Raw genomic sequence first — 24,431 nt, forward strand, 5'->3', positions numbered from 1 at the left:
TTTTAAACTATACAAATGCGAATTGATCACAGATTTGTGTTTATCCAAAAATTTTTTTTTTATTCATTAGACAATTGTGTTCCTTCATTCCGGGTGCTGGCTAAATGACCTAAAACTATAAATAATTTCGAATCCAGATGTTGTGTAACAGTGTTTTTTAGGGTAAAGGTTGGCTATATGATATATAACTGGGCAGGCTTCCTGGACTTATTTATATATGGTATATATATTTATATGTTTACCAGGATTTGACGATGGGTTGCTGCTTGTGCCTTCGATAATCTCTATCTATCCACTATTTCTTCTTCTTGCCCTTGCCCTTGCCCTTGCCCTTCTTACCCTTCTTACCCTTCTTGCCCTTGCGCTTCTTGCCCTTGTTAGCGTCCAGCAATGCCTCGGTCACGTACGTCTCCGTTGTCACCTTGCTCATGGGCAATGTCATCGGCTGCTTTGGTGTCCGCAGCTCGATCTCAATGGTGTTCTTCTTGTGCTGAGACTTCGATTTGCTGCCCAGCTTGACGAGGAACACATCGCTGTCGGTCTCCTCGCACGTTTTATAACACACCTAACACAAAGGTTGGGAACGGAAATTAATTACATTTAAGCTCGAAAAGTTTTTCCTCAAGTTGAAAAACTATTAAGCTATTAACAAACTAAGACAAAATGGTCTAAATTATGTTGTTAATTTTTCCCAATACTTGAGCAGCAATGGACTAAGGTAATATGGCCTTAAATGAAGCTCTAGTCCACTGCGAAAGGTTTGGGCAATATTACCTGAAATTTTATGCAATTTGTTGCGATTCATTTTTTCTGGATGTAGAGAGTGGTTTTTTGCTGGCAGATTTACAACCGTTGCGAATACGAATTGTGGTTGGCACCACATATTTGGACCTCTTGCAACTGACTCGTGTGGTTATGCAACAGACATGCTGCAGCTCTGGCAATTGAAAGCATTTAGCCAGACTCGGGGCCACGTCACGGAACAATTGGACTATTCGAGAGACTCGAATTCCGCATTCCAACACGTGCTTTCGAGCTGCCAAGAGATGCATCTGTGTGCTTGTGTGCTTGTGTGTGTGTGTGTGTGTGGTGTTGCTTTGCACTTACCTCAATGCCCTTCTTACGGGTGTCCAATTCGACGCCCTTCATGGTCTCCTTGATATCTTTGGCCTCCACCTGCATGCAGCAGCTGCGGCGGTTTTGAGTGGGCGGTATCGCCGGAATCACGGGTACTCCGCCGCCGCACAAACGCCGGCGATAGCATTCGACCTTGGCCTCCCGCTGATCGCAAACCTGTGATCGATAACAATCGACCTTGGCTTCTTCCTTTTCGCACGCCTCCTTGATCTTCGAGAAGGGCACGTAGTAGTTGTCCGTTTCGCAGGTATCATTGCCCGAGTACTTGATGTTCGCGCGCACCTTCGGTATGTTGGGATGATTGACAATCCGGCCGCAGGTGCGTCGCTGTATGTGCTTTCTGGCAAAGTCGCTGCGCTGCAGCATATCGTTGAGGCACTTGTTCGATGAGCAGTCCTCCAGGTTGGACCTATAAACGGGATCATCATCCGGACCAAGGTTCGCATCGGCGCCATCGTCAACGCTCTGGACTTTATGCGTATTCTTTAAAACTCGTATTGTCAGGCCGCTGCCATTGAGACAGGCCTCGAACTCGTCATAGGCCTCGGGACCCGGATCCGGACGCGTCGGCTGTATAAAGCATGGCTGTATCTCAGGGCTGCAATCGCAATCGCATTGGCACTGACAGCACTCCTCGCAATCGGGTACAACTGAAAGAGGTATTAATATGTATGATTGGATCTATCAGAAATTGAATTAAGGAATACCAACCTCTTGGCATCATTGGTCTCAGCATTGCGTCATTGATATTGATTGGGCAACTGACCCCACCTTTCTTCTTGCCCTTCTTGCCCTTCTTACCCCTCTTTTTGGCCATTTTGTTTGGATATGTTTATGTGGTCGTGTGTGCTCAAAATTAAATTTAGATATAGCTTGAATTAGTCAATTTGGATATTGCACTTGACCAGTAAATGGCGCAATTTCCCTAAAGCTCGTCTGCGTGCTAAAGTTAACCGAAACGAAAAACAGGAATTATCCCCAAATCCCTTTAGATTCAATATCTAGATTATCAAAAACCAAATGAATTGACCAAGTCGAGCCCTTGTGAGGCTGCCTTATGGTTCAATCAATTGGATTAGCCTTCGTTTACTCAAAAAAACGAGAACCCTAAAATCTCAGTCTTGAACTGCAAAGAAAAAAACACAAACGGGAAATTACGAGAGAATTTTTTTCTTTTTTGACGATAGAAAATTCCGAATCGATTGTTGAAAATAAAATGAAATTTTTACCCTGGATAATTTTGTGAATGACTGTTGAAGCGTTTTAACAATTTTGATTTACTTTTCAAAAAATACTTTCAACGATTGCTAAGGTTTTGACATCTTTAAAATGTATGATCTACCTGCAACAAAAACTAAAATAAATAAATATATACGACTTACGAAACAGGAAACTTATGATTCAACGTATATGGAAACGTAGTTGGTTGGCGTCTGCCTTCAATTGTTAAAACCTACACAAACTCGGAATCACTTGTCAAAGCGGAAGAAGAGTGATTTGATAGATATCAAGAAAAAGATTACAATTGAAGCGTATGACGAAATGTATGCCTCAATGCTGAGGAAATACATTGGTTTAAAAAATAATTATTTTTGTATTACAAAAATTTTATTTTCACTTATAATGATGACAGTTTTTATTTTTTGTTTTTCCCTTTCTTCTCACAATGCATCAGTACGTGCAGTAGGTAGAGTTTCACGGTTACAAAACGGATGTCCATTATGTCTTCTTAGTTTTCTTATGACTCTTCTTCTTATGTTTCCTTTTTTTCTTATTTGTATTGCAATCTAATCCGGGAGTTAAGTCGACACACCTACCGCATGGCTTGTTCTGCTCGGTTGAACTTCTGATCTTACGACAGATAGTTTTCTGATTATTCTCCATCTGCTGTTGTCTCTTAACAAGTAGATTGTCATAGGAAGCGAATCTGGGAAATATGTCAACGTCGGCACAATCCCCGCACGGTCTGTAGTGCTCCACAATCTTCTTGCATCGATACTTACACGGCACAGTGGGGCAATCTGTGGTCCCACAGGCTCAATTAGTTGTTTTGGTGGAATTTGGACCACAAGCTGGAACTTACCGCGATCGAACTCATCCTCACATATGTCATAGGGACACAATTTATCCTCATTGCAGGCAAAGTAACGATAGCCTTTGGTGGGTCGTTTGCCGTCGCGCTCTGCCGGTATTATATAACATGGATGCTGATCCGGTGGGCGCGGCATTGGGACCAATTTCTTGCCAACCTTTTTGAAGTGCGATACTATGGTGGGTCCATGGCAGAGCAGACGCATTATGAGCACCATGTTGCCGGTCTGCTGTTGGCAGATATTGAAGAGAGGCAGCATTCTCTTGGCCATGGTATAGCTGGGGCATAGCTGCTCCAAGCGTTGAAAGCCGGCATTGAAGCACTCGCACGTGTCCAGCAGGTCCCTGTTGCTGCCCTTCAACGAGGGCAAATTCATCATATTATTCTGCCGCTTACTCCTCCAGTCCCAGTTCTCAGTATTAAACTCTTTGTCAACCTTATCAAAAAGCGGCTTTACTCTGACCTCACTGAAGCCAATCAGAAACTTGCAGCGATCCGTACGTTTCTTATAGACATGCACCAACAGTCGATCCTCGGGTGTGATTGGCGATTCCAATGCAAAAATACAACACTTGCCGCACTGCGGCTGCTTGGGCTCGATGCAGCCCCCATACTCACGATCGCATATATTGACATAGACGCTAGACCGGAACGTTAGCTCCACACAGGTGGAGTACTCCTCGGGCGCACAGTGATTCTTACGCGTTATCACCACATCATCGACCACAAAATCAAACATGTACAATAAATGCGGAATAAAGTCCATTTTAACATAAAATTCTGCCGAACATTAAACAAGTGACCGAAGCGGAAATTTGTTCTGAAAATTGGTAAACCTAAAATTTGAATTTTGAGGAATTGTTTTTGGATGGAGCTCTGGAATGTGACTGAAGTGATTTGTCTACCGAACAGTAGATATCAGAGCTAAGCAAGCCCGATTACTGTTTTTTGCTTTTCTATAAAAGATATTTCTATTTTAGCTATATATATATATATCAAGATTAGAAGAGCTATTTGGTTTTTGGCATTAACTGAGCGTGAGTCGACACACATCTATATCGATTCCCCCAATCTCTATTAATCTCTCGGCCTTAAACGTGCTTAACAGAAATTAAATTCCAGACAATTGAGAATAAAAGTCTTCATTTTTCTGTAGATTAAAACGAGTGTTTTCGAGCAGAAAATGGTGACAGTCTAAGAAAGTTCAAGATGTGAGAAACACTGTGCGTAAAATGTGACTGAAATAATATAGTTTAGTTGGCCAAGGCGCTGCACAGCAGCATCTCGTTGGGGACTTTATTGAAATAGCAATCCTCCACGCTGCCCCCCCATAGCTACATTATCGTCAATACCACAAATCCATTCCTCCAATCGGTTGGCTCTATGGCAGCGGGGGGTTTGATCCACGAATTTTGTTGGCATCAGAGTCAGATTGCTTTGGTTAGTTAAAACACGAAACTGCATTCGCATTGGCTTTGACAACACTCTTTAACACTCGTCACAATCGTCGATCACTTTGGGTGAATATTGAGTATTTAGGAATTATTCCGTTGCAGCTCACAAATTTACCTACCTCTAGGTTTTTTATTATTGTACGATTGACTTTTTGGCTCTGCATTTCCTTAGTTTGCCACTGTGTAGTTGATCTCAATTTGATTGCGGTGACCTGAACCTAATCAATCTGAATATTGTACTTGGTCAGAAGGTGGCGCAATTGCCGTATGGCTCGATTGCGCGCTGGAACGAAACGAAACGAGAGATTATGGCGTTTACATGGGATTATTATCAAATCATTTATGTTTTGCACACTACCTCACTCACCTAGGTTGCAGCAGCTGGCGTATTCGGGGCAGCAGTGGTTGCAGGGATCTGCGAATCCACCGCCCGGCGTTGGCTTGGAACTATCGCAGAATAGCCCGCCCGTGAGCGCTGGTGATGCAATATCAATGTAGGGTCCGCAGCCGCCGCCAGACTGGCGGCCCTTGTTCTTCTTCTTTTCCTTCTCCTTTTCCTTGTCCTGTTTTTGCTTATCCTTGCGTGCCATATCCGCCTCCTTTTGCTTTTGCACCTGCACGAAACGTGGATGGGCTGGAACGCCACCGCATGGACCACAAGGCTCCAGGCGCTGTTCAATGACCGACTTGCAACGTCGCTTGGACGGCACAGTGGGACACTCTGTGCACGTGGGATCCATTAGAGAGATGAACTTTTTGCGTATGCATTAACTTACCGCGATCAAACTCATCCTCGCAGTATTCACAGGGACACATCTTGTCCAGATTGCAGGCAAAGTAGCGCAAGCACTTTTTGGGCTCCGGTGGCGGCTGATAACAAGGATCTGGCTGCACGCATTTTGGCAATGGGCATGGTGGACATTTGCCTCGGCAGCATCTCTTGCCAGTGTCCATGGGACCACCTGTGGCGCTTGCAGATCCACCGCCGCAGCAGGGATCACATGGATCTTCGGGACAACGTTCGGGCTCGCAAGGCGCCTTGAATTTGCCACAGGACGGACACGGTGGACACGGAGGTTGGCAAGGGGACGGGCAAGGGGGCGGACAAGGCGGCGGACATGGTGACGGACACGGCGGCGGCCCCACCGGATTGCGTGAACAGATTGAATGATTCAGCGAAAAGGCGGACACAATGGCCGGCCCATTGCAGAGCAGACGCATGATGAGCACAATATTGCCTGTCTGCTGCTTGCAGAGATTGAAGAGCGGTAGCAGCCTTTTGGTTAGTTCCGAGGTTGGGCACAATTGTTCGCGACGCTCATGCCCGGGATCATAGCAGGCACAATTATCCAGCACATCCTTGTTGGGACCCTTCATTTTGGGTATATTCTGTAGCTGTTCGTGCCATATCTTTTCCCAGTTAACATTTTCCGCATCAAAGGATTCCCTGACGCGATCGAAAATTGGCTTCATTGGCAGCTCGGTGAGTCCAATCAGGAACTTGCAGCGATTGGTTCGCTTCTTATACACATGTATCAGGAGCCGATCCTTGTCCGTGATTGGTGATTCCAGCGCGAAAATACAGCACTTGCCGCATTTCGGCTGCTTGGGATTCACGCAGGTTCCATACTCGCGATCGCAGATGTTTAGAAAAACGCTGGAGCGGAACGTGATCTCCACACAGGTCGGATACTCCTCGGGCGCACACAAATTCTGCCGTGTTATGAGCAGATCATCAACCACAAACTCTAGCATATAAATTAAGCTCCTGGGCGAGGTCATTGCGAATTGTTTTTAATTGCAATCTGCGGGTGCAGAGAATAGATTCCAAAATTTTGTTACTAAAAAATTTAATGTTGTAATTTGGGCCGAGGTAAAAACTGAACTGGTATAGACATTTCGTTATTCTATAGCATGGCTTACAAAACACATGCCTGCTGAGAGATCTAACCTGAAATATCTCATTGATACTTCACATTTTAATTTTAATGTTATTTTGTTATGTATCTAAGGAATCTAAGATAACTTTGACGCCTTGTCAAAACGCATTTTGCGCCCAAACACTTTTGACTCTTAACTAAGGCTGTTTCGTGTTCAACTATCTTTAACTTAGTTTAAGCTTAAAGTTTAGTTTATGCTCAAAAATACATACATCATCATACATACAGCCATTGCACACATTCTCATAAAATAGGAGTCATAAAATAGCAGCAATTAAATTTAATTTTTTTTTTTTGGGGTTTTTTCTATTTTATCATAAAATCATTTATTCAATTCCCGAAATTGTTCTACAAAATTGATTGAGCTACTCGTAAATGTACTTTTAAGTGGCGCTGCTACGGTCACTGCCTTTCTGGTTGTGCATTGCAAGCCGCACGAAGCTTATGCTTAAGAACTCCATCTATTAATTAGCTAGGATGGTAGGAGAAAGAAGACAAAGGGCGTGTTTGACACAATATACATAATTAAAGAGCATTTGTATACAGGAATTTTGTTTCGTATATTTTGCATGCAGTGTCTTTAAATGTTGGTAGCAAAGCAAGAAGACTTGGCAGGCTATCCACCATGGGATAATCAACTAAACGACACTAACGTCAGGCGGAATGAAAGGACAGGAGAGGAAAAAGCTGTGGCCACTGCACGAACTCGATGCCGTAGTGGAGAATGCCAGTGGCGCTGACCGCAATCATAGCACCCCAGAAGAGCATGAACAGCAGGTTCTCCGTATTGAATTCGGCCGGATATGTCATAGTGATAATGAACATGGCAACAGCGACTAGCAGCACCGATGGGAAGGCGAAGTAGCGCCAGCCACGTGGCTTTGACAGTGGCGATGGCAGAATGCTGCCCTCGTTTTCATTGATCAGATAGTTGCCCAAGAACAGGTCGATGCCGTCCTGACGTTTACCATCAGCGAAATTGTTTAAATAGTAGCGCATTAGCGAATTCTTGCCATCGTTGACAGCACCCACTTTGGTGCGTTTGCCGGTGCGGGTAAAGTCCGTTTTGAGGGCACCCGTACCGGAATACTGTAGCGAGACAAGATCAGCATTGTCCGCCCAAACGCCCTTAAACAGCGCCTCGAAGCTGGTTGAAGCGTGCTCAACCCGTTGACCCACATGTAGCACACCCAGCTTTTGTAGCACGGCGCTGAGCGAGCGGCGAGCAAGCATGCTCTGCACTACGTTCGTTCTGTCTAGGCAGTCAATGCAGTTTGTACGGAACACGCCCGTTTGCGTGGACACTACGTTGCCATTATCGAAGGCATGATAGAAACCGAAGTTTTCCTGTTCATGGGCGAGACGATCGATCAGAATGTTCAGTCGGTCCCACCGCATTTTCCGGCACTCGTGATGGAAGTCAAAAGCCTCATAGCGCACTCTAGGGTTGCACATCTCGCGAACCAGTCTCGCAAAAGTTGCCTCCAGCTCGCCCTCGGCGCCTTTTTGATCAACTAAATTGACAGCCACCTGCATGCCATAAATGTTCTGCTGTGTATTGAAATGCGCGGTGCATGCCGCCAAATGGTCCTTGCCGGGGATCAGACGCGGCTTTGGCTTATAGCGCAAGTTGGGCAGCTGCTGCCAGTAAAACGGCATGCTGCCACGCGTCTGCACGAAGCTGGTGTGCTGTCCATTGAACTCGACAATCTGTTCCGTTTCCACAAAGTTCGCCACTTGGCCCAAATCGTTGCTGCCACGGCAGAAGAGCCGCGTTCCCGCACGCTCCACGGATCTGCGCGTCACAATGCTCCAGAAGAAGGTTTGCCCGTTTATTTGCACCTGGTTCACCGACACAAAACCGTGCACCAGCGGCAGTTGAAAGCGTTGCATTTTATCACACTTGAACTGCTGTAGCACATAGGAGTTCCACACAAAACGCTTATCCGCACGATCCAGCAGACCCTTCCCCGTCTTCTTGCCCATATTCTCCTGCTGCCGCTGTAGAGTTTGCGTGAGATCGTAACGATAGGAGAAGTAGAAGAACTTGGTATCCAACGTCTGGCGCAACATGCTTAGGTAAGACTGATTCTCTGAGCGTTGAATTGCATTGGGAATGTACGGTATAATATCGTAGCCAGCCAAACGCCACACGATCGCATTGTTGAGGATGCCCACGAAGAGGCGATGGGTGGCCACTATCAGATAGTCACAGCTTAGCAGATGTATTGTGCCCAGTATGCCACATATTCGTCTCGTCGGCATCAGATTGAACAGCTGTGTGGTCTTGGCCTCCACACGTGTCACCTTGTCGAGTCGGCCAATAATCAATAGTTCATCCTGGCCATTTGGTTCGACAATGAAGCACTCCTGCGTTATATACAGATTCATGTCATCGTACACATCGTTGTCGCCCTCCATTCTGCACGTGCACCTAAAGCGTACATAAGTCTGATTAATATGTTCTTGTTGTTGGCCTTAAGTAGCAATAGGTCGGGTTCTTACTGCGTTTTGTCAATGGTTCTTCCCAGCGATGACGGCGCACACACGCAACACACACGCACACAAGCTCAAGCACCGGCGGTGGCAGCGGCAGTAGCAGAAAAACAACAACTATAATAACTGCGGCCTATGTATATTTACACCGCTCACGCTCACCTTGTGTTGCAGTGTGATTGTTAAGGCGGCAGACGGTTTTTGTTAATTTTGATTAAATTTAACAGCTGCAAACATAGCAATTTTTAAAAAACTAAAAAAAACCCTATTTAACGAGGTGACGAAGGCACAAGCACTCACATACACTGGCTCACGAAAACTATCGATGCATTATCGATAACTGAAGCTAGCGCCATCTGTCATATTTTTTTGGAGGCGCAGTTGAGCGCACGTACGCGCTATTGCTTATACAATTGGACCATATATTAAAGCTATATTAAATTTTATCAAAAATATTAAATATTGAAAATCAAGACGACATACTTTTCGGGCAACTCATTTTTACAACTATTTATAGTAAAAGCGATATTATTCACATATTGATACGAAATCAACGCTAACAGTGTGTGCACAAGTCTAACATACGAAAAATGTCTTACACAGTGTGTGCACATCGAAGAAGTTAAATAACATTTTCTCGCATCATTCAAAATTGAACGGACGACGCGAATAAAGCGGCAGCTTGTAATATATTCTCATATTGAATTTGAAAGCCGACTATATCTATTTGAATATTAAGTGATTTTACCCACACCGCCACCGCGTGATCAGAGCAGCCTGTTAAGGTCATACACTTCATTTTCGCCCATAAATACGTAAACTACAGTTATTTGCAAAGGCATTTAAGGGCTTGGCGTCATTTGTAGACATGGATTTAACATCGGGTGCGAATGGCTCGCGCCAGCAGCAAGCGCGAAAATCAAATCAAAACATACAGGTCTATGTGCGCGTCAGGTGAGCTCCGTACATTCATACCCAGCTGCTGAAATTGTGATCATGGTTTTGGCTTTGCAGGCCGCTTAACTCGCGGGAACGTTGCATACGCTCCGCAGAGGTGGTGGATGTGATGCCGCCACGCGAAATTATCACACGGCACACGCTCGACTCCAAGCTGACCAAGAAGTTTACGTTCGATCGCACCTTTGGGCCGGAATCGCGTCAATGCGATGTATACGGCACCGTCGTGGCGCCGCTTATCGAGGAGGTGCTTGCAGGCTACAACTGCACTGTGTTTGCCTATGGCCAAACGGGCACGGGCAAAACACACACAATGGTGGGCAACGAGTGTGCAGAACTAAAGTCCTCCTGGGAAGATGTAAGTGATCCCCAATAGAAATCTAAAATTGAGTCTTCGCTTGTGCGGTACAGTTGTGTTTCGCTAGAGAGCTTTTTTGACCTGCGAAAACAAGTTTTGCCACTTTGTGACTGACCTCGCAGCTGTTTTGACTTCTCAGAATTTCAAACCTTTTTCTAATTAGTACACGCCCCTTTTGTAGGACTCGGAAATTGGCATTATACCGCGTGCGCTCAGTCATTTGTTCGATGAACTGCGCATGATGGAGCTCGAGTACACGATGCGCATCTCCTATTTGGAGTTGTACAACGAGGAGCTGTGCGATTTGCTTTCAACCGATGACAACACCAAGATTCGTATATTTGATGACAGCACAAAGAAGGGTTCGGTTATTATTCAGGGTCTCGAGGAGATACCCGTGCATAGCAAGGACGATGTGTACAAGCTGTTGGAGAAGGGCAAGGAGCGACGCAAAACGGCCACAACACTCATGAATGCCCAATCCTCGCGCTCCCATACCGTTTTCTCAATTGTGGTGCACATACGTGAGAATGGCATGGAAGGCGAGGAGATGCTCAAAATTGGCAAACTGAATCTGGTGGATTTGGCGGGCAGCGAGAACGTCTCCAAGGCGGGCAATGAGAAGGGCATTCGAGTGCGCGAAACTGTCAACATTAACCAGAGCCTGCTGACATTGGGTCGTGTGATCACAGCGTTGGTCGACCGGGCGCCTCATGTGCCCTATCGCGAGTCTAAATTGACTAGGCTGCTGCAGGAGTCATTGGGTGGGCGCACTAAGACTTCAATTATAGCCACCATCTCGCCAGGCCACAAGGACATTGAGGAAACACTCAGCACATTGGAGTATGCGCACCGCGCCAAGAACATCCAGAATAAGCCAGAGGTCAATCAAAAGCTGACCAAGAAGACGGTACTCAAAGAGTACACGGAGGAGATCGATAAACTAAAGCGGGATCTGATGGCAGCACGCGACAAGAATGGCATCTACCTGGCCGAAGATACTTACAATGAAATGACGCTCAAAATGGATTCGCAGACCCGTGAGCTAAACGAAAAAATGTTGCTACTTAAAGCACTCAAGGATGAGCTGCAAAACAAGGAGAAGATCTTTAATGAGGTCAGCATGAATCTCGTAAAGAAGACCCAGAAGCTTACACGTACCGAACAGCATCTAACTGAAACCAAGGGATCGCTACTGCTCACCAAGAAGGTACTCACCAAAACCAAACGGCGATACAAGGAAAAAAAACAGCTGGTTGAGTCGCATGTTAAGACTGAGCAGGAGCTGACTACACAAGCCCATCAAATACTGGAGGCAGCCGACTTGGCTGCAGATGATACGCACCAGCTGCACGGCACCATTGAGCGACGACGTCATGTGGACGAAAAAATTCGCAGCACGTGCGCTCAGTTCACGGAGCGCATGCGTGACAATCTGGAGATGCTCGATGGCAGTCTCAGCCAATACCAGGAACAACACGCAGGCTCCACGCAGCAGTTGACCGACGAGCTGGGTATGTCATTCATTTTTTTTATACATCACATTATATTAATGTTCCTTCTATTCCTGCTTAGCGAATTGTGCCAATGTGCATCAGCGTCTGGTGGCCAATGCCACCAAGAGCATCGATAACTTGCGTATCAGTTGTACTGAAGCTTTAACGGCACATGGGCAGCTGCAGGCACAGTTTGCGGCAGCTGTTGCCGGCACTGGAGACGCCCATTGCAAGGCGTTGTTGGAACAACTACTGGAGCATATGCAGCAACGGAATGCGATGTTAAGTGAAGATATGCTTAGCAATCTGCAGGAACTGGAGGCTAACAATGAACGTCACAAGGCAGCGCTTGATAGTATGCGCGATGGCTTCTCGCCAATTATTGAGCGCAACGCAAAGGCGCTGCAGCAGCACGTGGATCAGGTGCAGCAGCAATTGCAGCAGCTAACGGCGTTGAGTGCTCCCGATGCCGAGCAACTGCAACAACTGCAGACCGAACTGGCCTACGAGGAGGAGCTGGCACAGCAAGAAGCGGCCCTAATGCATCAACTGGAGCAGCTACAGCAGCAGCGCGCCAAGAACACAGTCAGCATGGGTACTCGCGTCGGCCAGCTGAAGCGCAGCCATGTTGCGATCAATGAGCAGGCTCAGCAGACTGGCAACAGCATGCAGGCATACGCCATGGAGGGCTCTGTGGCGACGCAGGCGGCACGCGATGAACTGTGCAGCCAACTGCAGGCTGCAGTGTTGAACGTGGATCAGGGCGTTGCTAAGTGTTCCACGCTGCAGGTGCAGCTGGAGAATCTGTGCAAGGAGAGCGCTAAGCAGGCCGAGCACAGCATGCAAACAGTGCGTAACCATGAGCAGCAACTGCGCCAGATGTGCTCGGCCAGCGAGGAGCACGCTGAGCAACTGCGTCATGAGCAACAGAAAAACCTTGTAAGGGCCACCGAGCAGATCCATCAGATTATCAAAGATGATGTTCAATTAGGCATCGGCCATGCTGTCATGACAGCCGAGCTCATTGAAAAGCTCTCCGAGCAGACAAAGCAGCACGCGATATTGCAGCGACAACTCCAACAGACTTGCCACCAGGATCTCTCGAATTTTCATCAGAGTGAATTGAAAACGTATGCGCCCACTGGTACAACTCCATCCAAGCGGGACTTTATCTATCCACGCACACTAGCAGCCACATCGCCGCATCAGGATATTGTGCGTCGCTATCGGCAGGAGCAGGACTGGTCGGATTTGGATACCACGGCCACCATTGATGAGGTAAGTCATTATCTTTATGCCTATACCATTTTCACCCTAAGCATTCCTTGATTTTGCAGTGCAGCGAGGGTGAACCAGAGGAATTGTTGCAGTCAGTGCAGGAGCTGTCCGAAACGGAGACCATTATGAACTCCACGCCCATTGAGCCCGTCGAGGCCGTAAATATTAAGCAGCGCGGCTCTAGAGGTGGCAGTAACACGCTGAAGCAGCCGCTTGCCGGCATGCGCAGCGGCTCTCTGTCCCGCTCCCTGACGCCTCACAAGTACTCGCCTCGCAATTCGCCTCGCAACTCACCGCTCAGCTCGCCTGCCTTTAATAGGGTAAGCTAAAAATGCAATCTGTTAAATAGCAAAGCAATCAAATTTATCTTACCTTATTCCCCGCACAGCATAACAAAGAGAACATGGCCTGAGACGAGCATCCAGCATCCAGCAGTCGCTAATTGGAGCACCTCTTTTAAATTTGCCTGTTCCTTTTTATTTTTAACTTTTTTTTTGCTTTTTGTGTCATCTTTTGAGATTCTTTTTTAATACAATATGCACATAAAGGCACCTGTACTACAGTGAACGTTCGATATAGTGAAATAAATAAAATTGAGATAAATGTATACCGATTTTATGGCATTTCTTGGATAATCGGATCCCAAGAGTTTCGCGTTTAGCTTGTATATTATATTGAATTCTTACTGTGCTCAGGAGACTCAGTCGTCCTGTTGCTCATCGTCATCATCTTTGAGTATGCCCAGGCGTCGTGCCACCTCCTTAACATTGGCTATAAACTCCTCCTGCACCAGATTGAAGCTCATGGCCAGTAGCGCGATGCCAAACAGCAGATACAGGGAACAGTAGGCAATGGACTGCTCCGACTCATCCTTGACGCCCTTGGCGGGCACAAAATCACCAAAACCTGCAGCAAAAGTGAAGCAAGTCAAAGCTAAAGATGGATATGTGCAGATCATCCTCGGGAACTCACCAATTGTGGTCAGCGTGATGAAGCAGAAGTAGGCTGAGTCCAGGAATGACCATTGCTCCCAGTAGGCAAAGAGCGCGGCACCACCCAGTATATAGCTGACCACCAGAAAGACGCACAGCCAAATGGGCACCGGCCGGTCTTTGGGCACCAGATCGAACCTGTCGCCATACTCGTCGCCGTACATGGAATCGTCGTCATCGTAATCATAGCTGGGACGACGCCGGATCTGACGCTGCACGGGAAAGCCCATGGGCGACATGATGCGTGGGGAGGGTGGCAGGCGGCGTTCGCGACGTCGCTCACGGCGCGGCTCTCGGTTACGCGAACCATGACGCACTGGATAATCCTCGTACAAGTCGTTATCGTCGCACATGGACAACTCATCGAAACTTTCCTCTACGTAGTCCTCGTGGCGCGGCGAGCGTCCGCGTCGATGTCGCTGCGGCGGCCCTGCATCGTAGTCCGGCGGCTCCAGATGATTGCCGTAGCGCGAGGATTGACGGCCCAGACTGCCGGCACGTCGCCCGTTTGATCGTTGCTGTTGATGATGATGATGCGAAGGCGGCGGTTGTGGCTGCGGTGAACGCTCTCGTTCTAGTTCCCTCTGACGTTGACGTTGACGATGCGCCGATCTGGGCATTGATTGGCTGCGTGGTGCATTGCGGGCATGTTGCCCGCTGTTAACCAAGTCGTCGTCGTCCAGCGCATAGCGATTGGGTATAATAGGCGTCTTGCGCACCACGTCCTCATCTACATCTTCGTAGTGCGACGAGATGTGTCCATGCCGCGGATCCACACTTTTTGCACGACCCGAGCCACGACCCGGCGTTGAGTGCAGACGATGCAGCTCACGAGAGGCGCGCGATTCCTGGCGTTGGGGTGAGCGCACAGATCGCACACTGGCCGCACGCTTCGCCGGTGGGGGCAGGTCGCTGAAGTCATCAATGGAACCATGTATGTGCGTCCTGGAGTGACCCAGATAGCGCTCACGCTCCACAGTGTGCCGGTCCCGCATTCTGTCCCGCTGTCGCTGCCGGCTGCTGTAGCGGTTGGCGCGATTCAAGGTCTGCGTCTCGTACTCATCGCCGTAAATGGTATGACGCTGGCGCGGCTCATGTTGTAGTGGCTGGTGGTACATCTGCGGGCGACGTGAACGGTTCCCACTGCCACGATATCCGCCGCCGCCAAAGTCACGATCCCGGTCATCGTAGCCGCGACCGAGTGTGCGCAATTCCGGATCCGAGTAGGCATGCCCCATGGAGGGTCCCAGCCCAGAGTCATTATTGGAGCGCTGAGTCATTTTCATGGAGCGCCTAAACGAAGGCGGCGGCTGAGATCGCGACGTAACACGCTGCGGTCGCATCCGCATAGATCTTTGCCTCGACCGCGCATTTCTGGGCCGTTTCGCCGAACGGGTGCACACATAACAGCAGATGCGCCAGTAGAGGAACCTGCCTGACAGATTAACAATGGGCACGCAACGCCAACAACTTGTCCAACTCACCGAAACGATGTGGCCATCACATCTCCAATGTTAGACAGACAGAGCAGCATCAATGGAATCCCAACGATGGCATAAAAGATCGTTGTCACCTTGCCCCAGTCTGTGCGCGGTGATATGTGGCCATAGCCTGTCCAGCGTTTGGCATCGCAGTTATGGTAAATCAAGTTGCATGTGAATGAATAAGAGGAGGATAATTATTAATATAATCATATTTAAATGATAACGATAACTGAGTCTGTAGACTGATGCGTAATTCACCAAGATTTGAGCACTTCCTATTTTAACTACATTTTTGCAAATAAAGATGATAAATATAAATGATTTGTATGTAGTTAAAGTATGGCTAACCTCGTCTTCTCAGTATAGTATAGAACGCACTCTAGTGTTATTTGGTGTTGTTTTTGGCTACGATAAATGAAATTTGACAGTCTTTAGTTGGTCGGGAAACTGCCTTGAACCGGGGATAATATGTGCCAGCTCGCAAATTGGCAATATCTTGGAAATGCTAATGGGCGCAACGTGCCTAATCTGTCTGCTTTGAGAAGCTAATCCATTATCGTCTCCCACGCAAAGTACAAGTACAAAATGGGCGTTTCAAGTTTTGCCGCTTGCGGAAATGCGGAAGTGTTTGTATTCGCATGGATTCCATGGCTGAGGGTAATGGGTGTGTGTGTGTGTGTGTGTTTTTGGTATTGGCACAGACCAAACAAGCGGCGGTCATTAAACTCGCAGAAGCCAAGACAATTCACTTAATGCTACATCCATATTGGGAAATTATACAAAAGGTTCCCATCATAAATCTAAAATCTAAAACTAAAAACTCATCTGCGCCAAGTCGCGATTGACCTTGCGCTTGCTGTTCAATGTATCAAAAGTCATTCTAACTTTTGATTTCGTTGGATGCTTCCTGCCCCCCGCCCCCCTTCGGATCATTGGCTAGATTAAACCTGAAACTGAAAACATTTTAGAGGTCATTCACGTGGGCGCTTAGTAGGCCAATCAACCTGTGTGCAACAAACTGTATCCAAAAAAAAAAAAAAAAAATGGCCCGAAACAAAACTAAGCCAAGTGCTGACCTATGTGCTGCACGATCTGAATGATAAGCCAAATTTATAGCAATTGCTGCAGCATAAGCAAGTAGGACTATGGCAGTCGGGTATAACCGACTCCTAAATACTCATTATCAGGCTTGAAAGTGGCTGTCAGCTGCATTAGCTTAAATTATTTTTAGATATTTTTCGATCGGTCTTTAAAAGAGCTGATCACACTATCCTGAAGTGTAATTTATAATCTATAAAAGATATATGTATACCCATTCGATACTTCACGTTCTCACTTTTCTTCTGTATACACGGGTGTCAAGTCTCTCGCTACATACAGAACGAAACGAATATACCCCTTTGTCTTTGTGGGCGAGTTTAAAGATATATCTTCAATTGATCGGTAAATGAACACTAATTATGCATCAACACAAAAAGTGGACTGTAAAATGTTTAAACTCATTTTGTTTTCCAGGAAAGTGTTTTGTAATCTCGGTACCTCGGTACCCTTCATGGAGTCTAACGATCAATTACAAAACGATCGTGAGGCAGTTCAATATTTATGTGATTTCTACGTGCTCACATGGGCCCATGTCCAAGTCGATTGCAGCAGTTCCTGGGCGGCGTTGCATGAATTGATCTGATCACTGCACACAGAACAGATCACTGATCATGCGCTTCTTTGCGGTTTGGCGGTTTCTTCGGATTGGATGAATCAATGCTAAGTACGTGGGCTGCGTGCCCGGCGCTCAAGCTGGTCGCCGATCGCTGTTAAATCTGGCGTGTCTTTTTTTGGGAGTGCGTCTGCGTCTGCTTCTGCGACTGCCACGATCCTCTGTCTGTGTATCTGTCTGTCTGGCTTGTTTGCGTTGATTCATTAGATGTTTACGCAGCGGCACAGTGGGGCAGAACTCATGCTGATCGCAGGCCAATAACAAACGCAGCCAAGGCTGAGTTTAAATCGAACCGGCTCATGGTTTGCTTCAATAGAAAATACTTTTCAGAAGTAGCCAGCTACCTGGCATAAATGATATGGGCGTCAGCCCTTGTATATAACTATATATGACAGTTGCCAATTTTGGATAGAGATCAAATCTAGCGCGCTTCTTGTATACGAAAATATGCTTGGCTTGTAATATTTTCAGTAGACGGACGCGCAAATACATAATAAATTAATTTTTTAATTTAAATGTTTAACATAAATAAGATCTCAAAATAAGAGCCTTGTTCAAGGGAACAACGTCTAAGGAAAAGGCGCTGGTTCAAACCGTAACCCGAAATAGCGATATAATTAAATGTTTCTTGCAATGCGACCTTTTGTGCTGGTTCCACTGTGGGGCATGTGCCGCACCTGCCGTCCTCGGCGAGCCACACACGAGTGATTTTTGTGCCTCGTCGTTGGCCCATTGTTATATAAGTAGCGTGTGCCGCTCGCATTGCCGAATTATTCTGTTGGCATCGCTATAAACGATCGAGTCGCGACCAAGCGCGAAATACGGGTCAGTGTGTGAACTGTCCAAAAGCAGAAAGAAAGGCCAGAGTTTCCAGTGTGAATCAGTGAATCTTCGTTAAGCGCAGAAATCATGCGAAAACATTGCCTCATCGCGTCGCTGGCGCTTGCCTGCCATCTGGCCATTGTGACTGCCAGATCGGACGAGGACCAGTGGGTTTGGCGCACCTACAACCGCAGGGAGCGTGCGTTTAAGGAAAATGAACGCAACGCAAACCAGAACCAGCAGAGACGTGAGCCAACTACCAGAAGACCGCTGCCTGGCGAGCCAGAGAACGATGAAATCGAGGACTATGTGGACGTGGAGCCCACAACAACCACAGCGCCGAATGTGGGCACGCGTCAGTACAACCCCTATCCTAATCTCAATCCCTATGGCGGATTTGGGGGACAGCCGGCCAATGGTGGCCAGTTTCCAGGCATTGGCGGCGGTTTTGGTGGCGGCAATCCAGGCGTGCTGGTCGGCCCTGGTGGTCCTACGGGATACAGACCGCCGCTATATCCCAATGCATATCAGCCTGGCAATATTGGATTTGGTGGGGCGCAGAACGGACTGGGACTAGGTGGATATCCAGGCATCTACGGAGGTGCGTCTGCGGGAACGGGTTACCCGGGCCTGGGTGCCGGTGCAGGTTATCCAGGCGTGGGCGTGGGTGGCGGTGCAAATGCCGGCACAGCCTATCCGGGCGGACAGCTCGGCGGCGGACTAGGCTTGGGCCAGTATCCAGGCGCTGGCAACCAATATCCATTTGGAAGCTATCCAGGCGCAGAGACAAATTACAACCAGTTTGGCGCGCCTGGCGGACAGTATCCTGGCCTGGCACAGTATCCAAGCAATCAGTATGCCGGACCACAGTACACAGACGGCTATGGCCTAGCTGCTGGCTTTGGCCTAGGCCAGCCCGGTCTGGCACCCACGGGCTACGGCGGTAACTTCGGAGTTGGGGGCTTTGGTTACGACGAGAAGTCGCTGACGCCGGCCGAGGGCAAGAGCGCCAAGAGCTCGGCCAGCTCACCAGCAGCGGTGAATGATAAGCTCAGCAAGAATATCTAGCTGTAACTCACCTACAGCTGCCCCAGCTCAAGCAACCGTTAGCTTTAGTCGTTAGAGTTTAGTCGTTAGGCTTAGATTATGTTAAATGCGAATAAAATTCTCTCGAACTGTTGACCTATTTAAGCACTCACCAATTGTGGTTATGACTATGATGGAGTAGAAGAGGGAGCCGGCAAAGGTCCATTGGGATTTGCGCTCATCCTCGTCGCCATCCCAGCCGTCGGCCTTGATGGCCGTCATGATCTGCTTCTCAAAGTTGGCCAAATGCTTGCTCACATTCGCCATCCAGTCGTTCTCGCGCAGCACCAGCGCGTCATCGGAGAGCAGCCAAATGCGCTCGGTGAGATTGAAGCGCAGGTTCTGTATGTCCCGCTTGACCTGGACGCACACACATGGAGTGACTGTTAGCCGGGTTGGGTGCTTATGAAACCCGGTGCGATCTCACCTCAATCTCATGCGGTCGTTCGAGATGCTGAAACAAATAGGCACCGCCCACACAGTACGAGACCACAAGCAGCACGAGCAGTACATGGGAAACGACACAGGTGAGCACCTTCCACGAGAAACAGATGGCAGCCACACAGCGTCCGCGTTCCGGCTTTGCCGGCTCCATCATGTGCGGCGGCAGGGAGTGTGCCCGCCTGCCCGACATGGTCGTGCAACTCTTCGGCTATGCGTCTTCCCTTGGCCAATTTCGTGGTTCGCTGCACACAAATTATGAAAAGGCGAACTAAATTTGTTGAACCCGAATCAAAATAGTCGACGGTTAAATACCCTGTTAAATATTTACTATGATTTGACTAAGATCTTCAGCTTATATACCATTTCTACGACTTATAGAGGGTATGCAAAATAAACCCGGTTTGAATCAAGCCGGTTCGAACCCCAAATTTAACATTTCTTGCCATAAACTGAATTTTTCACTGGATTTGTTAGATAACGCAAAAAATATTACAGAAACATCAATATTCATTAATTGAATAAAAGCAATGCATTGATAAGGTAATCTTTTAAAATAGTTGGGCTTATAAAAACACAAAGGACAAACAATTACAAGCTAAATAGCCAGGTGGCGAAATGGAAGTGGGAAATCCCAATCCTCACACATGTACATTAAGATTTGTCTAAATATTTATTTAGTCGACTCGCCAGCCTCGCAAGGTCGGGTAAGTGGTTAGGGGGGGGCTATGCGGCTGTGCTTTATGGAAACTATTTTGGGGAACAACATCCATCTCGTCAACAGACAGACAGACAGACAGACAGAAAAACAGACAGACAGGCAGACAGACTCGCCGCAAGAAATTTTTACTTTTCATAGTCTAAATACTAGCCGGAATGGCACAACAAATAACCGAACAGACAGATGGACTATATATATATATATGTATATATATATATATTGTATGAGAAGATGCTATATAACATGCACGAATAATTAGTAGCTTTGATTTCATTTGATTTCTTATTGGGCAATTATCGGCGAGCAATTTATTAACTTTTTGGCTGTACATGGCATAATTTACATTTATGTACGCCAATCTTTTGAGCCGTACCGCACTATTAGGATTTGTTCTTCTTGCTTTTTTTAAATATATTTCCAAATTCAATTCATTTTTGTGTGCACGTTGCGTGTTTATTTTCTGATATGGATCGCAACGGCAACAGCACATGGACCGATCCCGACGACTCTCCAAAGATTACTGAACATTTCTCTGATCGGAGATCGGCGATCGGTGAGTGGTTTATTTTTGTTGCTACTTGGGCTAGTTGTAGTAGCTTGTAGTTTTCTTCTATTCTGAACATTTTGGAATACTTTTTGTTTACTTTGTGCATCTCAGTTGGCATTACACTTGTTCTCCCGAGAACACGGAACAAGAGATTCGGTCAGCAGCTGATTTGTCAGGCACAACCAGAACAACAACGACAAATAATGCATTTCTCTCTTTCGATTTTAGAGTAATATGCAATATGTTTTTAAAAATTCTCTTGTAAATATCTTTTTAAATATACAATATTGTAAAAAAGTGCACTGTTATTTTTGTCTACACCACAAAGGTTCATTATCAAATCTTGGTTGTAAAACTCAAGTTGTGAAATATCAATACTTAAGATATAGATAAGGCAAACGCTATATATAGACAAAAAAGTTTGGAACGCCCCATTGAACAGGCCCTAATCGACATTCAACTGTCGGAACGAACCCTCCAGCCCAAATAGACCCTCAAAGTCAATTGGCTTGCCCGGTCGGAGGCGCTCATCCGTGCCATAGTTCTGCTCCTCTACCCAATAATTCCTGTAGGCGCTTATGCGCTCCTCCCAATCCTTTATCAGTTCTGGTATGGAACCATTTTCGCCACCGTACTCAACGGGCAAATACTTTTGCGGTATTTGCTGGTACAGGGCATCAAAATTGTTGCCGTGCACATAAAGCTGTAGGAAAATGATAAGGACGTTGAGTTCCAGAAGGATTAGCTACAAGCTGATGTGGAACCTACCCGTTGCTGTTGCTTTTTGGACATCATCGGCTTGAACATGTTGAAGACCTTATCAAAAGCCGCGGGAGTGTTAACGAAATGGGTGCCCTTTGTGCGCATGGGCAGTGCCTCCTCCTGGAAAACGGTCATCTTCTTGGCAAAGGAAGGCGTCATCTGAAAGAAGTGCCCGGCCTTTACGTCGCTCAAGTCCAGAATATTGATGACCCCATTGACTATAGCATCATCGTCTTCATTGAGCATTATTTGATGCATTAGACTACTGGCCCGATTGATTTCAATGAAATTGTGCTCATCGGGATTGTAGGCGGCCATGCGCAATACAACTATCCGTGGTCCATTATCATGCAGTGGGCGTGGCAATACGATAGCAGTGCTACAACTGAACCTGATTCAAAGTTCGAAACGAGCATAGAATGCGACTCACCCTAATCGGAAAAGAGCAAGCAGCTTGTCCACATCCACATTGTGTCCAATGAAGTATTCGGGATACTTGGTACGCAGCGTGTAAAACCGATCCATTTTGGACTTGGTCTTCTCCAGGCTGTGCTTGCAGCCACGCAAGAAGTTGACCAGAAACTGGTCATCGGTGCGCGCTTTCAGATGTGGCTGCTGAGCAATCCACTGACGCAGTGCGGCTATGTCCGCATCCAGGCGCTCCGGAATCTCGTTCAGCTGCTCGATAGCATTTTGCTGCAGGGCCGGACTTAGCGGACGAATGGACGGCATGTTGGCCAGGTCGGGCAGCCAGTGCACAACTGAAGGTCTTTGTTCGGGCTCGATTCATGGGCAGCCACATTAATCAATCCAAGATAAGATAGTAGACAAAGGCCAGACAGCACAACCTATTCTGAGAAGAGAGCGGTAGTGAAGCACAAATCAAATCAATTTATTGGCTGTTTATAGTTTTACAAAGTCAGTCGATATCCAACATGCGGAATGAGCCATCCAGGCCAAAGTAGCTCTGGCAGCTTGTATTGGCTGGGTTTTCTTCCCGCAGCTTTTCATTGGTGCCAAAGTGACGCGACTGCTCGAAGTATTCGCGATAGCTGCACATCTTGGCCTCCATTTGGTCTATGATGTCCTGCATGGTGCCCCTGCTGCCGCCGTATTCCTTGGGCAGATACTCGCGACGCACACGCTCAAAGATGGCCTCCGGATCGGAGCTGACAGATACCTACATAGAATGAATACTATGAAGCGCTGCTGATCGCTGGCTAAGCTTCAACAGATGTGACTCACGCGATTCTTGATCTTATCGGGAAAGAAGGAGCGCAGCGACTTGAAACCACTTTCGAATGAGGCGGGCACATTTATAAAATGTATTCCCTTCTGCCGTGTAGGCATCGCCTCATCCGCAAAGGCCGAAAACTTGCTTAACAGCTGCGGCTGCAGGGCAAACAAATTGGCGGCAGTTACTCCGGTCATGTCCATTATTTCAATGTAGCCACTGACATTTGCGTTGTCGTCCTCCAGCATCATGATCTCACCAAACATGGAGCCCACTCGAATGATATCCTGGAATTTGAACTTCTGCGTGTCATAGGAACCCGTGCGTATAATGGTTACCGCCGGACCCGTATCGTCCGCGTCCAAAGGAATGCGTAGAATGACGCTTCAAAGAAAATACTTTATTCGGGAATGATATGGAGGCTTCTCTATTGAGCATACCCCATACGAATAATCTCCAGCACCTGGGCATCATCGGCCAAACGATGCTCATTGAAGACCTCGGGAATTGCCGCCTGCAGCGTGTAGTAGCGATCAATCTTGTGCTTGGCCTTCTCCAAACTGAACTTGCTGCCCCGCAGGAAACCCAGCAGGAACTGATCCGTGAGGCAGGAGCAGAGATGCGGCTGCTTCTGCAGCCACTCCCGTAAGGCCGCAATATCTGATGCAACACGAGCCGGCACCTCATTCAGCTCCTCGATGGCAATCTGCTGAAGACCTGGAGGCAACGGACGTATTCCGGCGGATAATTGGCTGTTGTTCATGGTGATTGTATGCATACTGGCCAATCGATGGACTATAAATTGTCCATAGTGCACTTTAAGCAGGTAAACTCTATTGTTTCAATGCGATAAGAAACATACTCAAGCATTCAGGCTAATCTGTCAAGCGATTAGTTCTCGCTTAGGATCGATTCGTTTTTGAGATATTTATGGGTCTATGTTATATGTGGGTATGTAGCTATTGTAGATATTTACAAATTTCTATTTTAAATAGCAATTAATCTTGTTGAATTTTCCAAAACAGTTAAACAGTTAAAACACTTCCTAGTGACAGTTAAAATGTTGTATACGGCTAAATTTAAGTATTGGCCATTTGTAACAACATATGGGTTAACAATGCTTAGCTTTTTGAATGTTGATTAACAGGAGCAATAAAATGCGTCAATTTCTGTTAGAGGTGAACGAGTTGCTTGAAATAAATATATGTTAGATAGAAATATCTATACAAACTGCTTGTGACTTAAAAAAGCACTCAACGTGATTAAAGATACTTTTTTTTTTAAATTTAAATCTATAAAACAATATAAATGCTATGCGGTACCAGGATATTTTTAACACATGTGACTCGTTACTGTACATGGCACCAGCCCACACGTACATAACTATCGCTCATCTCTAGCGGGTAGCAACAACACTGTA

General features: G+C 46.9%; 9 protein-coding genes across 14 annotated transcripts; 2 read left to right on the forward strand and 7 right to left on the reverse strand.

Annotated features, from left to right (window-relative positions):
- Positions 1–33: 33 nt before the first annotated feature.
- Positions 34–2,484, reverse strand: LOC6622787 (uncharacterized). Of its 4 annotated transcripts, none has more exons than XM_002047012.4 (4): positions 2,367–2,484; positions 1,849–2,080; positions 1,108–1,787; positions 34–565 (listed from the first exon to the last, which is right to left on the reverse strand). In XM_002047012.4, the coding sequence occupies exons 2-4, from the start codon at positions 1,952–1,954 to the stop codon at positions 296–298; spliced, it is 1,056 nt and encodes a 351-aa protein (XP_002047048.2). In that variant the 5' UTR covers positions 1,955–2,080; positions 2,367–2,484; the 3' UTR covers positions 34–295. The 4 variants fall into 4 exon arrangements, with proteins under 4 accessions (XP_002047048.2, XP_032290636.1, XP_032290637.1 ...); XM_032434745.2 differs by having other exon boundaries at positions 2,296–2,455; XM_032434746.2 differs by lacking the exon at positions 2,367–2,484 and adding an exon at positions 2,228–2,341.
- Positions 2,485–2,723: 239 nt separating this feature from the next.
- LOC6622797 (transcriptional cofactor Bfc) lies at positions 2,724–4,123 on the reverse strand. Its single transcript, XM_002047013.4, has 2 exons — positions 3,221–4,123; positions 2,724–3,158 (listed from the first exon to the last, which is right to left on the reverse strand). Exons 1-2 carry the CDS (start codon positions 3,993–3,995, stop codon positions 2,857–2,859), a joined length of 1,077 nt encoding a protein of 358 aa, XP_002047049.2. The 5' UTR covers positions 3,996–4,123; the 3' UTR covers positions 2,724–2,856.
- A 358-nt stretch (positions 4,124–4,481) lies between these two features.
- Positions 4,482–6,594, reverse strand: LOC6622799 (transcriptional cofactor Bfc). 2 transcript variants are annotated; one of them, XM_032434744.2, is made up of 4 exons: positions 5,460–6,594; positions 5,042–5,404; positions 4,803–4,966; positions 4,482–4,743 (listed from the first exon to the last, which is right to left on the reverse strand). In XM_032434744.2, the coding sequence occupies exons 1-2, from the start codon at positions 6,463–6,465 to the stop codon at positions 5,043–5,045; spliced, it is 1,368 nt and encodes a 455-aa protein (XP_032290635.1). In that variant the 5' UTR covers positions 6,466–6,594; the 3' UTR covers positions 4,482–4,743; positions 4,803–4,966; position 5,042. The 2 variants fall into 2 exon arrangements, with proteins under 2 accessions (XP_032290635.1, XP_002047050.1); XM_002047014.4 differs by having other exon boundaries at positions 5,051–5,404; positions 5,460–6,590.
- Positions 6,595–6,923: 329 nt separating this feature from the next.
- On the reverse strand, positions 6,924–9,414 carry Sac1 (Sac1 phosphatase). The gene is made up of 2 exons (XM_002047015.4): positions 9,129–9,414; positions 6,924–9,057 (listed from the first exon to the last, which is right to left on the reverse strand). Exon 2 carries the CDS (start codon positions 9,042–9,044, stop codon positions 7,278–7,280), a length of 1,767 nt encoding a protein of 588 aa, XP_002047051.1. The 5' UTR covers positions 9,045–9,057; positions 9,129–9,414; the 3' UTR covers positions 6,924–7,277.
- Positions 9,415–9,684: 270 nt separating this feature from the next.
- Klp61F (Kinesin-like protein at 61F) lies at positions 9,685–13,815 on the forward strand. The gene is made up of 6 exons (XM_002047016.4): positions 9,685–10,073; positions 10,134–10,434; positions 10,616–11,948; positions 12,010–13,208; positions 13,268–13,528; positions 13,597–13,815. The coding sequence occupies exons 1-6, from the start codon at positions 9,988–9,990 to the stop codon at positions 13,618–13,620; spliced, it is 3,204 nt and encodes a 1,067-aa protein (XP_002047052.1). The 5' UTR covers positions 9,685–9,987; the 3' UTR covers positions 13,621–13,815.
- On the reverse strand, positions 13,663–21,241 carry galene (potassium two pore domain channel subfamily K member galene). Of its 2 annotated transcripts, none has more exons than XM_032434742.2 (6): positions 20,812–21,241; positions 19,734–19,992; positions 19,420–19,666; positions 15,685–15,811; positions 14,181–15,631; positions 13,663–14,114 (listed from the first exon to the last, which is right to left on the reverse strand). In XM_032434742.2, the coding sequence occupies exons 2-6, from the start codon at positions 19,938–19,940 to the stop codon at positions 13,909–13,911; spliced, it is 2,238 nt and encodes a 745-aa protein (XP_032290633.1). In that variant the 5' UTR covers positions 19,941–19,992; positions 20,812–21,241; the 3' UTR covers positions 13,663–13,908. The 2 variants fall into 2 exon arrangements, with proteins under 2 accessions (XP_032290633.1, XP_002047053.1); XM_002047017.4 differs by having other exon boundaries at positions 20,842–21,240.
- On the forward strand, positions 18,172–19,406 carry LOC6622745 (uncharacterized). The gene has a single exon (XM_002047018.3). The coding sequence runs from the start codon at positions 18,308–18,310 to the stop codon at positions 19,286–19,288; it is 981 nt and encodes a 326-aa protein (XP_002047054.1). The 5' UTR covers positions 18,172–18,307; the 3' UTR covers positions 19,289–19,406.
- Positions 21,242–21,255: 14 nt separating the features above from the next.
- LOC6622829 (alpha-tocopherol transfer protein) lies at positions 21,256–22,541 on the reverse strand. Its single transcript, XM_002047019.4, has 3 exons — positions 22,208–22,541; positions 21,784–22,156; positions 21,256–21,718 (listed from the first exon to the last, which is right to left on the reverse strand). Exons 1-3 carry the CDS (start codon positions 22,507–22,509, stop codon positions 21,461–21,463), a joined length of 933 nt encoding a protein of 310 aa, XP_002047055.3. The 5' UTR covers positions 22,510–22,541; the 3' UTR covers positions 21,256–21,460.
- A 107-nt stretch (positions 22,542–22,648) lies between these two features.
- LOC138911132 (alpha-tocopherol transfer protein) lies at positions 22,649–24,192 on the reverse strand. The gene is made up of 3 exons (XM_070208547.1): positions 23,452–24,192; positions 23,023–23,395; positions 22,649–22,957 (listed from the first exon to the last, which is right to left on the reverse strand). Exons 1-3 carry the CDS (start codon positions 23,787–23,789, stop codon positions 22,697–22,699), a joined length of 972 nt encoding a protein of 323 aa, XP_070064648.1. The 5' UTR covers positions 23,790–24,192; the 3' UTR covers positions 22,649–22,696.
- Between the last annotated feature and the right edge of the window lie 239 nt (positions 24,193–24,431).

The sequence above is a fragment of the Drosophila virilis genome, chromosome 3 (genome assembly GCF_030788295.1).
Source record: "Drosophila virilis strain 15010-1051.87 chromosome 3, Dvir_AGI_RSII-ME, whole genome shotgun sequence".
NCBI classification, from domain to species: domain Eukaryota; kingdom Metazoa; phylum Arthropoda; class Insecta; order Diptera; family Drosophilidae; genus Drosophila; species Drosophila virilis.

Excerpts from the sequence above, each read along its gene's own strand:
- LOC6622787 (XM_002047012.4), bottom strand. The coding sequence starts at position 1,954 with ATGGCCAAAAAGAGGGGTAAGAAGGGCAAGAAGGGCAAGAAGAAAGGT. Across the intron at positions 1,788-1,848 it reads GAGACCAATGATGCCAAGAG|TTGTACCCGATTGCGAGGAG; the intron begins GTTGGTATTCCT and ends TACCTCTTTCAG. Across the intron at positions 566-1,107 it reads CCCGTAAGAAGGGCATTGAG|GTGTGTTATAAAACGTGCGA; the intron begins GTAAGTGCAAAG and ends CCTTTGTGTTAG.
- LOC6622797 (XM_002047013.4), bottom strand. The coding sequence starts at position 3,995 with ATGGACTTTATTCCGCATTTATTGTACATGTTTGATTTTGTGGTCGAT. Across the intron at positions 3,159-3,220 it reads TGAGGATGAGTTCGATCGCG|ATTGCCCCACTGTGCCGTGT; the intron begins GTAAGTTCCAGC and ends GTGGGACCACAG.
- LOC6622799 (XM_002047014.4), bottom strand. The coding sequence starts at position 6,465 with ATGACCTCGCCCAGGAGCTTAATTTATATGCTAGAGTTTGTGGTTGAT. Across the intron at positions 5,405-5,459 it reads CGAGGATGAGTTTGATCGCG|AGTGTCCCACTGTGCCGTCC; the intron begins GTAAGTTAATGC and ends CCACGTGCACAG. Across the intron at positions 4,967-5,050 it reads CGCCAGCTGCTGCAACCTAG|CGCGCAATCGAGCCATACGG; the intron begins GTGAGTGAGGTA and ends GTTTCGTTCCAG.
- Sac1 (XM_002047015.4), bottom strand. The coding sequence starts at position 9,044 with ATGGAGGGCGACAACGATGTGTACGATGACATGAATCTGTATATAACG.
- Klp61F (XM_002047016.4), top strand. The coding sequence starts at position 9,988 with ATGGATTTAACATCGGGTGCGAATGGCTCGCGCCAGCAGCAAGCGCGA. Across the intron at positions 10,074-10,133 it reads CAGGTCTATGTGCGCGTCAG|GCCGCTTAACTCGCGGGAAC; the intron begins GTGAGCTCCGTA and ends TTGGCTTTGCAG. Across the intron at positions 11,949-12,009 it reads GCAGTTGACCGACGAGCTGG|CGAATTGTGCCAATGTGCAT; the intron begins GTATGTCATTCA and ends ATTCCTGCTTAG.
- LOC6622745 (XM_002047018.3), top strand. The coding sequence starts at position 18,308 with ATGCGAAAACATTGCCTCATCGCGTCGCTGGCGCTTGCCTGCCATCTG.
- galene (XM_032434742.2), bottom strand. The coding sequence starts at position 19,940 with ATGTCGGGCAGGCGGGCACACTCCCTGCCGCCGCACATGATGGAGCCG. Across the intron at positions 15,812-19,419 it reads CATAGTCATAACCACAATTG|GCTATGGCCACATATCACCG; the intron begins GTGAGTGCTTAA and ends AACGCTGGACAG. Across the intron at positions 15,632-15,684 it reads GTGATGGCCACATCGTTTCG|GTTCCTCTACTGGCGCATCT; the intron begins GTGAGTTGGACA and ends TCTGTCAGGCAG.
- LOC6622829 (XM_002047019.4), bottom strand. The coding sequence starts at position 22,509 with ATGCCGTCCATTCGTCCGCTAAGTCCGGCCCTGCAGCAAAATGCTATC. Across the intron at positions 22,157-22,207 it reads CTTGCTCTTTTCCGATTAGG|CACTGCTATCGTATTGCCAC; the intron begins GTGAGTCGCATT and ends GTTCAGTTGTAG. Across the intron at positions 21,719-21,783 it reads CCAAAAAGCAACAGCAACGG|CTTTATGTGCACGGCAACAA; the intron begins GTAGGTTCCACA and ends ATTTTCCTACAG.
- LOC138911132 (XM_070208547.1), bottom strand. The coding sequence starts at position 23,789 with ATGCATACAATCACCATGAACAACAGCCAATTATCCGCCGGAATACGT. Across the intron at positions 23,396-23,451 it reads CTGGAGATTATTCGTATGGG|CGTCATTCTACGCATTCCTT; the intron begins GTATGCTCAATA and ends TTTTCTTTGAAG. Across the intron at positions 22,958-23,022 it reads CCGATAAGATCAAGAATCGC|GTATCTGTCAGCTCCGATCC; the intron begins GTGAGTCACATC and ends CATTCTATGTAG.